This window comes from Pongo pygmaeus, chromosome 10, assembly GCF_028885625.2.
Source record: "Pongo pygmaeus isolate AG05252 chromosome 10, NHGRI_mPonPyg2-v2.0_pri, whole genome shotgun sequence".
Lineage (NCBI taxonomy): Eukaryota > Metazoa > Chordata > Mammalia > Primates > Hominidae > Pongo > Pongo pygmaeus.
Window position 1 is genome coordinate 108647650 of NC_072383.2, and position 15122 is coordinate 108662771.

The 15122-nt window shown below is 43.9% G+C and overlaps 1 protein-coding gene across 5 annotated transcripts in view; it reads left to right on the forward strand.

Annotated features, from left to right (window-relative positions):
• Window positions 1-15122, forward strand: part of ANKRD13A (ankyrin repeat domain 13A) — a 42059-nt gene that overhangs the window by 14986 nt on the left and 11951 nt on the right. For all 5 annotated transcript variants that reach the window (XM_054443867.2, XM_054443870.2, XM_054443868.2 and 2 more), the window contains exons 3-8: window positions 735-859; window positions 3996-4041; window positions 5952-6095; window positions 6744-6933; window positions 11633-11699; window positions 13345-13426. In XM_054443867.2, coding sequence (XP_054299842.1) covers window positions 735-859; window positions 3996-4041; window positions 5952-6095; window positions 6744-6933; window positions 11633-11699; window positions 13345-13426 — 654 coding nt within the window. The remainder of the gene's footprint in view (window positions 1-734; window positions 860-3995; window positions 4042-5951; window positions 6096-6743; window positions 6934-11632; window positions 11700-13344; window positions 13427-15122) is intronic.

Here is a 15122-nt window from a genome sequence, read left to right on the forward strand (position 1 = left end):
CTCTTTCTGAATAAAGGCCAGTCTCAATTATACTTTTCCTTGGAGTCATCTTTATCTTAAGATTTCTCTCTTGGGACAAGGGATGGGGACAAGGAAACGGGAGCCCAGGATGATGCAGGTTGAGTCCCAGGCCAGAAACCCTTGGTAGAGAATGACTCCTCATCCAGAAACAGCTCTCAGTGCAAACTTCTTCCACCATACATGAATGTGGAAGCCAGTTTTCCCCTGAGGAATACGGTTACCTCCATTGAATCCATGAAAATAGGCAAAAATCAAAAATAAACTGTGGCTAAAAGGAGGCTCTTCCTGGGAAATCCTGGCATTTCACTTGTTTGTAAGCTCTTCTACCATTGGTCAGAGTAATTTTGTGTTGACTGAGCAGGGATACTGTAGGCCAAGCCCTGCCTGCCAGGTCTACCTATAACCACAGTTACATGTTGTGTGATCGTATAGTTAAAGCCAACTGTCTAAACACATTGTCAGGATTTTGGAACCAGTGGTAAGAATAGGGGTCGTGAGAGGTGGAAGGGGTTTGATCAAGGTGCTAAGGGTACTCTATGTTTTTTACTCAGTGAAGAGCTAGCAATCAGAAGTCATGATCATCAATGGTAAGGTTGGACTGCAGCCCTTTTCTTCTGAAGAAAATACTGGTCTTTGATCTAGATACTTTTTCAGCCTGGTTTTGGAATTTGTCAGAAAGTATAAGAATTAAATTTCACCCTTTTGTTTTCCAGTTTTACATGAGGCTGTGAGCACTGGCGATCCTGAGATGGTGTACACAGTTCTCCAACATCGAGACTACCACAACACATCCATGGCCCTTGAGGGAGTTCCTGAGCTGCTCCAAAAAATTCTCGAGGTATCCATGAAAATGTGGCTAGGCAATAATCTGAACTAAATGCTGATACAATTACTGGAGACACAGTTTGACATCCTTGTGTGCCTTCCTAAAGAGTTTTCTGATTTGTGAATATGAAATACTGAATACCGATTACATTATTCCTTGCCCTTCTAATTTGTGGAAGTGTGAGGTCTTTTACAAATTACACTTCTAAGTCACTGGGCTTACCCTTTTAAGTACTATTTAAAAATTATAATTTAGCCAGGTGTAGTGGCTCATGCCTATATTCCCACCACTTTGGGAGGCTGAGGCAGGAGGATTTGCTGAAGCCCAGGAATTTGAGATCGGCCTGGGCAACAAACAAAGCAAGACTCTGTCTCTAAAAAAAAAATTAGCAGGGCATGGTAGTGCATACCTGTAGTCTGAGCTACTTGGGAGGCTGAGGTAGGATGATCGCTTGAACCCAGAAGGTTGAGGCTGCGGTGAGCTACCCCTGAGTGAGGGTGCAGTGATCGCACCCCTGCACTCCAGTCTGGGTGACAGAGCAAGACCTAAAATAATAATAAATATAATAATATAATAATAAATGATAATAAAGTAAAAATTAGAACTTAAGGAAAATGGACATCAAACAGTTAATTTGTTTAGGTGCCTGTTTTCTTGAAAGTAGCCTCCTGAGCATCAGTAATCTTAAGGAAGTTGTGATGGGCATCACTTACTATGCAGAGATTTTCAGATTCTGTTAAGGCTCAGAGGTCCGTGTGTAACTTCTCCTTGCCAGGCTTGTCACTTCAGCTATTAGTATTTTGAGACCTTCAGTCCATTGCCCTAATTCATTTATAGAGAAAAATTAATAGTTCTATCGAGAAAAGGAACAACTTTATTAGAAATAAGACAATCAGCTGGGCGTGGTGGCTCATGCCTATAATCCCAGCACTTTGGGAGGCTTAGGCGGGTGGATCACGAGGTCAGGAGACTGAGACCATCCTGGCTAACACAGTAAAACCCCATCTCTACTAAAAATACAAAAAATTAGCCGGGCGTGGTGGCGGGCACCTGTAGTCCCAGCTACTCAGGAGGCTGAGGCAGAAGAATGGCGTGAACCTGGGAGGTGGAGCTTGCAGTGAGCCGAGATTGCACCACTGCACTCCAGCCTGGGTGACAAAGCGAGACTCCATCTCAAAAAAAAAAAAAAATTAGTGTCAAGGATTTTAATTTTTTTACTCATATTGGTCCATTGCGATGGACTGCACTGAAGTGTATTCTTTGCTTCAAGTTATAGAGAGCCCATAAATGACCTGCGTACTTAGTGGCTCCAGAAGCTGTCATTGATGTCTTGTCTTTCAACAGTATCTCCTTATAACATACACCAGCCTTTCTTACCACCTGTCTCTTGGAGGTTGTCTTTGCTCACCGTTGGAATGCTGGCAGATTTTACTCCAGGGTCGATTCTTGGCCCTCCTGCCCTGTGCTTTGGTAAAAATCATGGCAAAGCCTTGCAAGTGTGTAGGAACAGGAAGAACACCTGGAATTTCTAGCATTTCTAGCATTTCTCTTGTTTTTTTTTTTTGTAACGGAGTCTCGCTCTGTAGCCCAGGCTGGAGTGCAGTGGCGCGATCTCGGCTCACTGCAAGCTCCGCCTCCCGGGTTCACGCCATTCTCCTGCCTCAGCCTCCCGAGTAGCTGGGACTACAGGCGCCCACCACCGCGCCCGGCTAATTTTTTTTTTATATTTTTAGTAGAGACGGGGTTTCACCATGGTCTCGATCTCCTGACCTCGTGATCCACCCGCCTCGGCCTCCCAAAGTGCTGGGATTACAGGCATGAGCCACTGCGCCCGGCCGCATTTCTCTTCTTGAAGAGTAACTTTTAGATTTCTGAATCTTTAGGAACTTATAGGAATGGTAGGTAAGAGAATAATCCTAAACAGGGCTGCTCTGGTGGTTTAAAACTTCAGAAAGTCAAATTCTACATGTTTCAGAGGAAAGTGGAGAAAAATGTTATGTTAACTGGAGGGAAAATCAACTTCCGGAGGAAGTGAAGTCTAGCAACCTCTTTCGGTTTCACAGAGTAGTTCAATAAATAGGAAGCACTTGCCAGCACACAAACCTTTTACAGTCAAGTTCCTCGCTGAATGGATGGAATTGACATTCCCTGCCCTTTGCCTAGAATAGATGGTTACCCACATTTGCTTGGCAGTGCTTAAGCCCATCTTCCCAGGCTCATCTTTCTCTTACTGTTAGGAACCTGACTGGAACCCTGAATCAGGTTTGACTTTTATCCCCCTCCAATCCTCTTAGTCTCTTGCTTTCTGTTCACTTTCTTTCTTGATTTTTTGAGATGGGGTCTCACTCTGTTGCCCAGGCTGGAATAGTGCTATCTCAGCTCACGGCAACCTCTGCCTCCCAAGTTCAAGCGATTCTTCTGCCTCAGCCTCCCCAGTAGCTAGGATTACAGGCGTGTGCCACCATGCCGAGCTAATTTTTGTATTTATAGTGGAGATGGGGTTTCACCATATTGGCCAGGCCGGTCTCGAACTCCTGACCTTAACTGATCCACCTGCCTCGGTCTCCCAAAATGCTGGGATTACAGGCATGAGTGAGCCACTGTGCCCGGCCATCTGTTCACTTTCTTAATATCTAGACATATTTTATATCAAGGTAAAATAACACTCTAATATTTAATAAAATAAGTAATGGGCTTACACTTGTTTTTTCTTTTTTTCTTTTTTGATACAGTGTCTCGCTCTGTCGCCCAGGCTGGAGTGCAGTAGTGCAATCTTGGCTCTCTGCAGCCTCCACCTCCTGGCCTCAAGCAATCCTCCCACCTCAGCCTCCTGAGTAGCTGGGACTAGAGCGAGCCATCATAGCCAGCTATTTCTGTATTTTTTGTGGAGACAGGGTTTCGCCATGTTGCCCAGGCTGGTCTCAAACTCCTGAGTGCAAATGATCACCTGCCTCAGCCTCCCAAAGTTCTGGGATTACTGGCATGAGCCACCTCACCCGGCTAGGGGCTTACATTTTGTTTCTTCTTATTTTCTCTTTTCTTTTTTTTTTTTTTTAACCCAGGGTTTTTAAGAACCCTGTTAACCCCTGCTTATGTTGTGTTGACAGTGCCAAGGGTAATCTGTTTTAAACCTTTGTCTGCCCTTCAGGCTCCGGATTTCTATGTGCAGATGAAATGGGAATTCACCAGCTGGGGTGAGTGGCTGTGGGCTCGTTATTTATTTCTCTTTCTAAATTTACTTAGCCCGCATGTAGGTTTATTTTTCCTATGTAAAAGTTACGTGTATTTTTTTTAGTCAAGGAAATACATAGTGAAGAATAAGGAAAAATAATCACCGATAGTCCCATTTAAACACAACTGTTAATGCTTTGGGTGTTTTTTATCCAGTCTTCCCCGCCATGCATAGGACTTTTCCTCCCAGGCATTCATGAAGGTAGTATATAGACAGTTTCATTTCCTCCTTTTGTCATTTATAGCCGACATCTATATTATTAGTTTTAAAATGTCACTTTATTTTTATTTTTTATTTTATTTTTATTTTTATTTTTTTGAGACAGAGTCTCACTCTGTTGCCCAGGCTGGAGTGCAGTGGCACGACCTTGGCTCACCGTAATCCTCATCTCCCAGATTTAAGCGATTCTCATGCCTCAGCTTCCTGAGTAGCTGGGATTACAGGTGCGTGCCACTGTGCCCAGCTAATTTTTGTATTTTTAGTAGAGAGTGGGGTTTCACCATGTTAGCCAGGCTGGTCTCAAACTCCTGACCTCAGGTGATCCACCCACCCCAGCCCTGACCCCAAAGTGCTGGGATTACAGGCATGAGCTACGATGCCCAGCCTAATTTTTGTATTTTTAATAGAGATGGAGTTTCATTATGTTGGCCAGGCTGGTCTCAAACTCCTGTCCTCAGCTGATCCGCCTGCCCCAGCCCCCCAAAGTGCTGGGATTATGCGCATGAGCCACTGCACCCAGCCCAAAATGTCACTTTAAATTGCTAGAATTTTAATAAGTAGATTTACCATAATTTACTAATTTCCTTATGTGGTTTAGCTTGATTCTTTTAAACTTGTTATTCTAAACAAGATGAGGTGAATATTGGAATAGCTTATTTTTTTTAACAAAGTGGATATATTTCTCTAAAGTATTACATAGGCAGTTGACTGACAGTATATTTCCATAGATGTTCTACTTTTATTTCTTGTAGATAAATTAACGATAACTCCTAACTTACAGGGTTTCAGCTGTTTCCATTTCCAGACTTCCCTTTCAAGCAAGAAGTCATATTTGTATGAAATGTTTAAATGACATAAAAGTACGTAAAAGAATAGAACTTCAGATTGTTTTGAGAAATGAAATTTTTTTCTAATGCACATAGTCACTCTTATTTCAAGTTTTGTTAAAAAGTGGCATACTTAGGCCGGATGCAGTGGCTCACTCCTGTAATCCCAGCACTTTTGGAGGCTGAGGTGGGAAGATCACCTGAGGCCAGGAGTTGAAGACCAGCCTGGCCAACATGGTGAAACCCCGTCTCTACAAAAATACAAAAATTAGTCGGGCATGATGGTGGGTGCCTGTAGTCCCAGCTACTCGGGAAGCTAAGGTGGGAGAATCACTTGAACCTGGGAGACGGAGGTTGCAGTGAGCCAAGATTGTGCCACTGTGCTCCAGCCTGGGCGACAGAGCGAGACTCCGTTTCAAAAAAAAAAGTGGCATACTTTAGACATTTGATACTCTGAATGGTGGGTATGACAATATGGTAGGCCATAGCCATATGGCAAGAGTTGCATATGTGAGTGAGGAAGGCCAGATGGACAGACATTATATAGTGGAGACAGACCCCACTATAAATTGGGGCTCATTTCGGGATCAAGAATACTCTTGGGAAATTTATTTAGACTTTTTTTCTGATGAATGGAACGGAAGGTTCATTTTGATTTTTCAAGAGTGATTTCCTGTATGGTAAATATGAGAACCAAGAAGTCCGTTGTTTGATGGTCACCATCTTGCCACTCCCCTCCTTTTATTAAATCAGAATCTTGATTTCCTGGCCTAGGTATTCTGCTTGGCCCTTAAGTTTTTCTCAGTAGTACACTTCTCTCCTCCAGTGCCCTTGGTTTCTAGAATATGCCCGAATGATGTCTGTCGCATCTGGAAAAGTGGTGCCAAACTGCGCGTCGATATCACATTGCTGGGATTTGAAAACATGAGCTGGATAAGAGGGAGGCGTAGTTTTATATTTAAGGGAGAAGGTGAGTAACTTCTCTCGTAGTAATCACTGCTCAAGCAAAATTACAGGGTGATTTTTAACCAAGAAAATGCTTTCACATTCATGTGACTTTTCTGTCTGATCCTTCCTAGGGCATGTTTTTTTGGTTATTCTTATTAATTATTCAGCTCCCATTCCTGTCTTCGTTCTTGTCTGGCTAGTTCTCCTTCATGTGTCCTTTACCACCCAGCAGTTACCCTTGTGATGTGTCTGCTTCACTTTCCTGAGCCTTTGAGCACAGGCCTTCTGTGTGTATCTCTGTGTAACCCTCCATAATCAGGCATGAGAAATGGCATTGCTCACCCAATGTTGTGCATACATAATTTCTGTGAATTCTGTAATAATATATTTTATAAAGGACATTGATGGAATATATTGCTAATAAGAATGCAAATTATTTAAAAAATTCCGCATCTTTGGGGAAGATGGCTCAGAGCTTCCTATGTGTTGTGGAAAGCTGGTCAGATAATCCCTGTGCAAATAGGTAGTCAATAATCAGTACACTGTAGGTTTTATCAGATAGCACCTGGGAGGACACACATGAAAGATGATACATTTTAACATACGAAACTTCCTTGTTTTTGCATCTTCCCTACTTTGCACTTAGTTATGCCTTTGTTTCCATTAATAGACAACTGGGCGGAGTTGATGGAAGTCAACCATGATGACAAAGTGGTCACCACCGAACGCTTCGACCTTTCCCAAGAAATGGAGCGCCTCACTCTGGACTTGATGAAGCCAAAAAGCAGGGAAGTTGAGCGGCGGCTCACAAGCCCTGTCATTAACACCAGCCTCGATACTAAAAATATTGCTTTTGAAAGGTACAAATTTAGACTCTAAATTTTAATGTCTAATCCCCATGCTGCCATCTTGAGTGACATGTATGTATTAATTGGAAATTATGGATGGATTGGGTTTTTTCTAATATGACATAATAAACACTAGTGGGTTTTAAGATTGATCTCTAACCAATAGAAATTGTAGCTGACACTCGACACCATCCATCATTTTTACGGTTAAGTCTTAGAAGACTTAACCAACATGAAGAGTATGAAGAAATGTCTTCCTTTTCTTTTATGTGCCCTTTCTAGTGGATTTTACTTGAATCCTATTTTTGTCTTGGTGTTTATGGATACACAATACTCAGTCCCAGACCACAGAGCGTGGAGTTTCTGGAGGTTAGAATTGACCCAGTACTGAGTTCAGTTGTACTGATATTGGTCAGTCAGATTCACACTTAATATATAGTTAAACGTTTGTTTGTTTGTTTAACCCACCTGTGAGGTTTAATAGTTTAGAGCAGGAATCTGGAGGGGATTCAGTTCTGTTCCAGACTCATAAAGAATTCTCCAGAGAGGTCTGTGCCTTGGTTAATCCAGATGAGAACACCATCACTGGTCATGTGCCTCTGGGCCACATGGAGGGCTTGGGGGGGCCTTTGAGTAGAGGCTGTCAAAGCTGTTCGCTTGTTTCTACAGTGGAGAACACTGACCCAAGGGAGTCCTAAGAGCACTGATAGTATTTGCCTAGGATGTCACATCCAGCTTTCTGCAAGCCAAAGTAGCTTAGCCTGAGAAAATGGACACTATTATCCTGATAGTATTTGCCTAGGATGTCACATCCAGCTCTCTGCAAGTCAAAGTAGCTTAGCCTGAGAAAATGGACACTATTTTCCTGATAGTATTTGCCTAGGATGCCACATCCAGCTCTCTGCAAGCCTAAGCAGCTTACCCTGAGAAAATGGACACTATCATCCTGGACTTAGGCCTTCTTTTCTCTTGATGAATATAACAACTGTCCTCTCATTATATTTTTCTTTTCTTTCTAGTATAAAATTGGTTAATAATGTGTTTAGTCAAGCATAAAACTTGTTAAGTATCCTTTTCTTCTAATTTAGATTGAGCTGTGGAATTAGGACATCTGTTTGTAATAGAAGAAGAAACCAGTGTGTCCAGGGCTGCTGCTAGGGCAGGAGGGTGGCATCCCTGGAGGCAGGGTCAGTCCTCTTCTGCCAGCCTCCTTGCACTGGCCTGGCCAGTTGACATTCATGGTCTTTCAGGGACAGCAAAATTTAGGGACTGACTGGCTTTCCCTGGGAGGATCTTGGAAAGACATTTCCAGGCTTCCGCATACCCCTCTGCAGACAGGGAGGCCCCTTCAGCTTAGGGCTCTGTTCATAACCCCAGAAGGCAGAGGAGGCTGCCTTTTCTGCCACTGTTCATCCGTAGTGATGAGAGGGGGAGGAACTGAGTGCCATCAGCAGGGCTCCTAAATAACTGTGTGACTTTGGGCAAGTGGCCTCATCTCTCCAGTTTTCTGTTTTCCTTAGCTGAAAGAAATAATGGAGTGAATCTGGAGATGAAGTCTCCAAAGTCTGTGACTCTTAAGATGTCTTGAGAAGAGACATTGTTCCCCATATTGTTCAACAGTAGAGTTGCCAGAGTCATTGTTCGTTGAAGTGCGATTTATGAAGAGAGGGTGACGATTCCTGGCTATTACCCCACTGAGTATAAATGGGAAATGATAGCATATTCCATCTGTACCAAGGACTAAGGCACATTTTGTATTTTTGTGCCCACAGGGTTTTCAGAGTGCTCAAGCTAACTCTTTTGCAACTGACAGTGTGTAGCTGAGAGAGAATTTTTGGAAGACAGCTGCTTTGTTTTAATGGTGCTCAGAATTAAATGTGTGCTTGTCGTGCATTGAGCAAGAATTGAGCCACTCCTTAGGATTGATACCAGCTACGAAAAGAATATAGCTGCTCTTGAATGTGAGGTTTGTTGGTATAAAAAGTGTGTGAATTTACTTCTGATCAGAGGTGTGGGTATTCATTTTAATTTGGAAGGTGTGGCCTTCTCTCCTTTTCTTTCTTTCTTTTCTTTTTCTTTTCTTTTTTTTTTTTTTTTTTTTTTTTTTTTTGAGATGGAGTCTCACTCTGTCGCCCAGGCTGGAGTGCAATGGCATGATCTCGGCTCATTGCAACCTCCGCCTACTGGGTTCAAGCAATTCTCCCACTTTAGCCTCCCGAGGAGCTGGGATTATAGGCACCCTCCATCATGCCCAGCTAATTTTTGTATTTTTGTAGAGGTGGGGTTTCGCCATGTTGGCCAGGCTGGTCTTGAACTCCTGGCCTCAGGTGATCTGCCTACTTTGGCCTCCCAAAGTTCTGGGATTACAGGCATGAGCCATGGCACCCAGCCCCCTCTCTCATTTTTTGATGGTCACTTTTGTCCACTTTTTTCTAATCTGTTACTCAGAGCTTATGTGTGCAAATTAATACCCTGCCCTGATGAATTTTTGGCCTGCAGTATATACACTGTGGTTGCAGTTTGAATTTTTCCCTTCTCTGAAAGATTATGCTTTGCCCACCTCAAACAAAATATTCCCTGCCACCTTCAGAGCCTTTCTCCTGATTGTGTAGCAACCACCAAGACACAGTGCCTGTGAAGTGGCCTTTGGTGTGGTCTCAGTGGAGACAGGCAGAGGTGAAAATGGCACGAGAAGGAAGCCAGGTGTTCTATCATCTTCGGATGCTTTTGCATGCAAAGTTACCAAGGGCCACAGAGTTATTAGGAAATTAAAATTTAAAACAGGGTATGAACATTGGGTTGAATAACTAAACTGCTGCCAAGAGTGGAAATGCTGAGCTGGGCGCGCCGGCTCACGCCTGTAATTCCAGCACTTTGGGAGGCTGAGGCGGGTGGATCACGAGGTCGGGAGATCGAGACCATCCTGGCTAACATGGTGAAACCCCACCTCTACTAAAAATATAAAAAATTAGCTGGACATGGTGGCGGGCGCCTGTAGTCCCAGCTACTTGGAAGGCTGAGGCAGGAGAATGGCGTGAACCCAGGAGGCGGGGCTTTCAGTGAGCTGAGATTGCACCACTGCACTCCAGCCTGGGCGACGGTGTGAGACTCCATCTCAAAAAAAAAAAGAGCGGAAATGCTTAGGGCAGTAGAGGCAGGATTGCCAAAGGAGCAGAGGTAGCCCGGTGAGGAGCTTGGTGGTTCCTTGGGAGAAAAGCATAGCGCTGTATTCCCAGCATGCATGAAGGGTGAGGTGGAGCAGATGTAGTCATCTTTCCATCCATCAGAAGAGTCTGTGCCAGAAAACAGTGACTTCCTGTGGCAAGACATCAAATGGCTTAAGCAAACAAGGAACTGAGGATTGAAGGAAAAAGACTATCTCGATTTTCTGGTATTGATGATAAAAGGGGATTGTGGCTTATTAATCAATTGAGTCTGGTTCCTTACCTTCTGCCCCTGTGACTGTTATCTTGTTTCTGAAGTGTAAGTTGGAGATAGCATTTGGTATAATCCTTTTAGGATTCCTCTGTTTCCATCCACGGGTTGTGCTGTCCTAATTGTAGGCAACTGGTAGGAAAATGGGAGCTCTGATCCCTCCTGTTCTGATGGGCTAAAATACACATGTAAACTCATTATACCATCTGGACTAATTTCATTGACCAAATCCCATTAGAAGAAAAGCAAACTATTTGGAAACAAAATGCAAATAACCGCATATGTTCTTTGTAATGTGGCTAACCTGCTGCTGTTCCCTGAGCTTCCTGCATGACATCCCAACCCACTCAGTGGTCAGAGCAGAAGTCAGGCTATTGCCCTAGCCAGGGCCAAGAGGAGCTGGGATGTGATGTCCTAGACAAAGGGTAGGGCTGGTCAGGGATCCCCAGTGAGAGGGAGCATTTCCCAGGGCAAGCTGCTTTGAAAAAGAATCAGAGCCTCCTGGCTGCTTTTGGCTCCTAAATACATTTTTTTTCAGGAGTATGTTGAGTTGAATAACTGAGATTTTGGGCATATTACCAATGCTGCATCTGCCACTGGAATGCTGGACTACTTTAAAAGGAGTTCCACAGAGATGGAATTAACAGCTGGGCTAAAAAAAATCTGTTTTTCACATCCTTTCCCCTGCTGCACCAAACCTGCCCAAACATGTGACTCACAGCCATTTTGCAGGCCTAACAGCATCTCCAAGCAGCTCACCGCAGTGATGAGTTCCTGGCCCACCTGCTCTTTTGTAAGGAGCAGGATGGTCTGTGCCTCATTGTTCTAAGAATTCCTCGATTGAGATGTGGCTACTTGTGGAGATCCCACCACTGACATCCATGTCCCCAGTTAAGATGACCCAGATAAATGCTCTGACCTGGTTACCACCTTGTGGCAAGCCCTTGGATGCTGCTCATCTTCAGTCACTTCTTTGGGACTGCTGTCCAATAAATGTCACCACCTTTGTCCTCAATGCCTGCAGTTTTGTATAGAAGCCAAGATTGGAGGCTTTCTATGCCTGGGGTGAGGCAAATTGATTAATAACTGTGGGAGGAGGGTGGAGGGTGCATAAGCCATCTGTCATTGCTAACCGTCTCCTGTGGACAATAGGACCATGATTTCCAAGTGTCCTTCACTAACTTAAGCTGGGGGGAAAAAAACTATAAAGGCTACAGATATAAATCTGAATGGCATATTGTACATGTAGAAATTTGTGGTGTTCACTTTTTATCAGAACTAAATCCGGATTCTGGGGCTGGAGGACAGATAAAGCAGAAGTTGTTAATGGTTACGAAGCAAAGGTAAAAGGAAACTCTTAAAATAAGATTTAATATAGCTATTTAGCTTCTATGCAAATGAGGAATCTGTTCCCATTTTTTTCATGCATCTGTGCCATGGAGATGCTCTGGGGAATGAGAACTGTCTAATGTGTCTCTCACTTGGATTTTTGATTTTGTCTTATTTGACTTTCAGAAAATGGGATAGCATGCCCTGAGGAGGTCTGTAGCTATGCTAAAGAGAAACAATATGGTAGAGAAATGAGTACAGGTACCAGTTGTTCTGGTAGGAATGACAAGCTAGTCATTCCCTTAATTATTAAAAAAAAAAAAAAAAAAAAAAAGGAAGAGGAAGGATTAGACTTCACATGTGTTCAAATGTTGTGTAGTAGCTTTTGAGTCTCTTTTTTGTTAAATCAGCTTAATTGTAATCAGCAGGCTCACAGCCCATTTGCATGACATCAGTGCATTTAAAACATAGTTGTAATAGTGGAGACGATTGTTGATCCAGTCATCTGGCATTTTGTCAGCTGGAAAGCTGTTTCCCGGCCTTTCAGTCCCACAGTACAGCAGGGATTGATGGCTTTTGGTGATGGAGCCCAGTGCTGCAGGGTCCTCTGGTGGCCTCTGAGTGAGCAAAGAAAGGCTTACGTCATGCTCAGCAAGATACGTTTAGAAGCACTTGTCCTAGTGCTGAGTGTGTTTTCTGCAGCTTTGAATGTTGGGGCTCCTCACGTGGCATATAGAGAGAATTCTTTGTTAACTGTTATGTTTGATTTTCTAGACCACCACATTCCCCAGTTATCCTTGATAACAGAGCATTTGCTCTGGCAGTTACAATAATTTTTGTCAGTGCACGGAATGCCTTTTAAATAGTGACTTGCTGGTTTTCTCTACAGCTCATAAGTCTATAGAGAACCTTGTGTTCATACCTTTCTCTTCTGCCCAGCAGATGGCTGTCTGAGTCATACTAGTATTACAAGACTACCAGCAGAGGCTGGGTGTGGTGGCTCACGCCTGTAATCCCAGCACTTTGGGAGGCCCAAGTAGGCAGATCACTTGAGGCCAGGATTTTGAGACCAGCCTAGCCAACATGGTGAAACCCCATCTCTACTAAAAATACAAAAATTAACCAGTCATGGTAGCACACGCCTGTAATCCCAGCTACTCTGGAGGCTGAGGCACAAGAATCGCTTGAACCCAGGAGGCGGAGGCTGCAGTGAGCGGAGATCATGCCACTGCACTCCAGCCTGGGCAACAGAGGGAGACTCTGTCTCAAAAAAAAAAAAAAAAAAAAAAAAAATTACCAACAGAAGTATAGGATCCTGGTTTGGGTACCTTAGTTTAATAGAAACCCAGGTGGAAACCTAGATTGCAGGGCATTTGTTTGAGACTATTTAGCCACAGCAGGGCACGCAGGAAGATGCAGCCTGTCACTGCTAACTCCTTGGTATTAAAACTGTCAAACATGGGAGGTAACTGCTGATGCATTTTTCAGTTGATAGTTTATATACTTTCTCTGAAGGATCCTAATGATAGTTAACCATTTCTCATTTTTATTTTGCTGGATTGTTTTCTGTTTTTTGCTTCAGCATTCTTGCTTTTGCTGTGCTTACTTTTGGAGTTTTGATTCCCTGTGTCACTGTTTTCTTTCGCATACACCTCTCAGGTTTACACAGTAAACAATGTGAACGTGATCACCAAAATACGCACAGAACATCTGACCGAGGAGGAAAAAAAGAGATATAAAGGTAATCACCACCACCCTCCCACCTCCTGTTTTGTTGTTATTTTTTAAGCCTAGAGGGAACTCTTTGTTGGCTCTGTTAAGTTTAGGGTTAATGTGATTGGGATGTGTTAAACCTAACCCTAACTTCTTCTTTTTTTTTTTGAGGCAAAGTCTCACCCTGTCACCCAGGCTGGAGTGCAGTGGCATGACCTTGGCTCACTGCAACCTCTGCCCCCCGGGTTCAAGTGATTCTCCTGCCTCAGCCTCCTGAGTAGCTGGGATTACAGGCACCCGCTACCACGCCCGGCTAATTTTTTGTATTTTCAGTAGAGACGGGGTTTCACCATGTTGGCCAGGCTGGTCTCGAACTCCTGAAATCAGGTGATCCTCACCCACCTTGGCCTCCCAAAGTGCTGAGATTACAGGTGTGAGCCACCGTGCCTGGCCCCTAACTTATTTTTTATAAAAATTTCTGGCCAGGCACGGTGGCTCGTGCTTGTAATCCCAACACTTTGGGAGGCCAATGTGGGCGAATCACCTGAGGTCAGGATTCAAGACCAGCCTGACCAACATGGAGAAACCCCATCTCTACTAAAAAAAATAAAAAATTAGCCGGGTGTGGTGGCCCATGCCTGTAATCCCAGCTACTCAGGAGGCTGAGGCAGGAGAATCACTTGAACATGGCAGGAGGAGGTTTTGGTGAGCCGAGATCATGCCATTGCACTCCAGCCTGGGCAACAAGAGTGAAACTCCATCTCAAAAAAAAAAAAAAAAAAAAATTTCCTGGCTGAGCACAGTGGCTCACACCTGTAATCCCAACACTTTGGGAGGCCAAGGTGGGCAGATCACTTGAGGCCAGGAGTTTGAGACCAGCCTGGCCAATATGGTGAAACCCTATCTCTACTAAAAATATAGAAATTAACCGGGCATGGTGGCACACTCCTGTAGTCTCAGCTACTGGGGAGGCTGAGGCAGGAGAATCGCTTGAACCCCAGAGATGGAGGTTGCTGTGAGCCAAGATTGTCCCACTGCACTCCAGCCTGGGCGACAGAGCTAGACTCTGTCTCAAAAAAAAATAAAAAGGAAAGAAAATTTCCTTAGACTGACTCATTCTTGGAGGTGTTTCCCCATAGTTGGCCTCAGCTGTAATTAAAGCTATTCGTGAGGGCTTGTTTATGCGTTATCAAGAACAATTGTTGAATTCAGCCAAAAAAGGAGATAAGGACATTTGAGAATATTTATCATTGGAATGACTGATTTAGTCCAAACTATTGTGATGAAAGATTTAGACAGAACTTGGGGTCTGAGCAAAAACATTGAATGTGGTTGCCACATCCCAGCCCCCTCCCAGCCCCACCAGTTCTATGGCCTTGTGAAATTACTTCTGCTCTGTGCCTTAGTTCCTCAGCAGTGAAATGCAGGCGATACCCAACCTTCCTTAGAGTTATTGAGAGGATTAGATGAGTTACGACGTGGAAGCCTTTAGAATGGCGCCTGCAGTATATGGTAAACATGCAGTAATTGTTCACCAGCACCAGCGCCACCATTGCCATTACTCCACTTTGACAGATGAGGGAACTAAGGCCCAGAACACATGGGTAGCGAGTGGCCAAGGTGGGGTTGGAATCCAGGTCTGGCTCACTCCAAAATCCAGACTCTTCCCATTATTCTGCTTTAATTCTTACAACTGTTTATCTAGTTTAGAGATCCTCATGAAA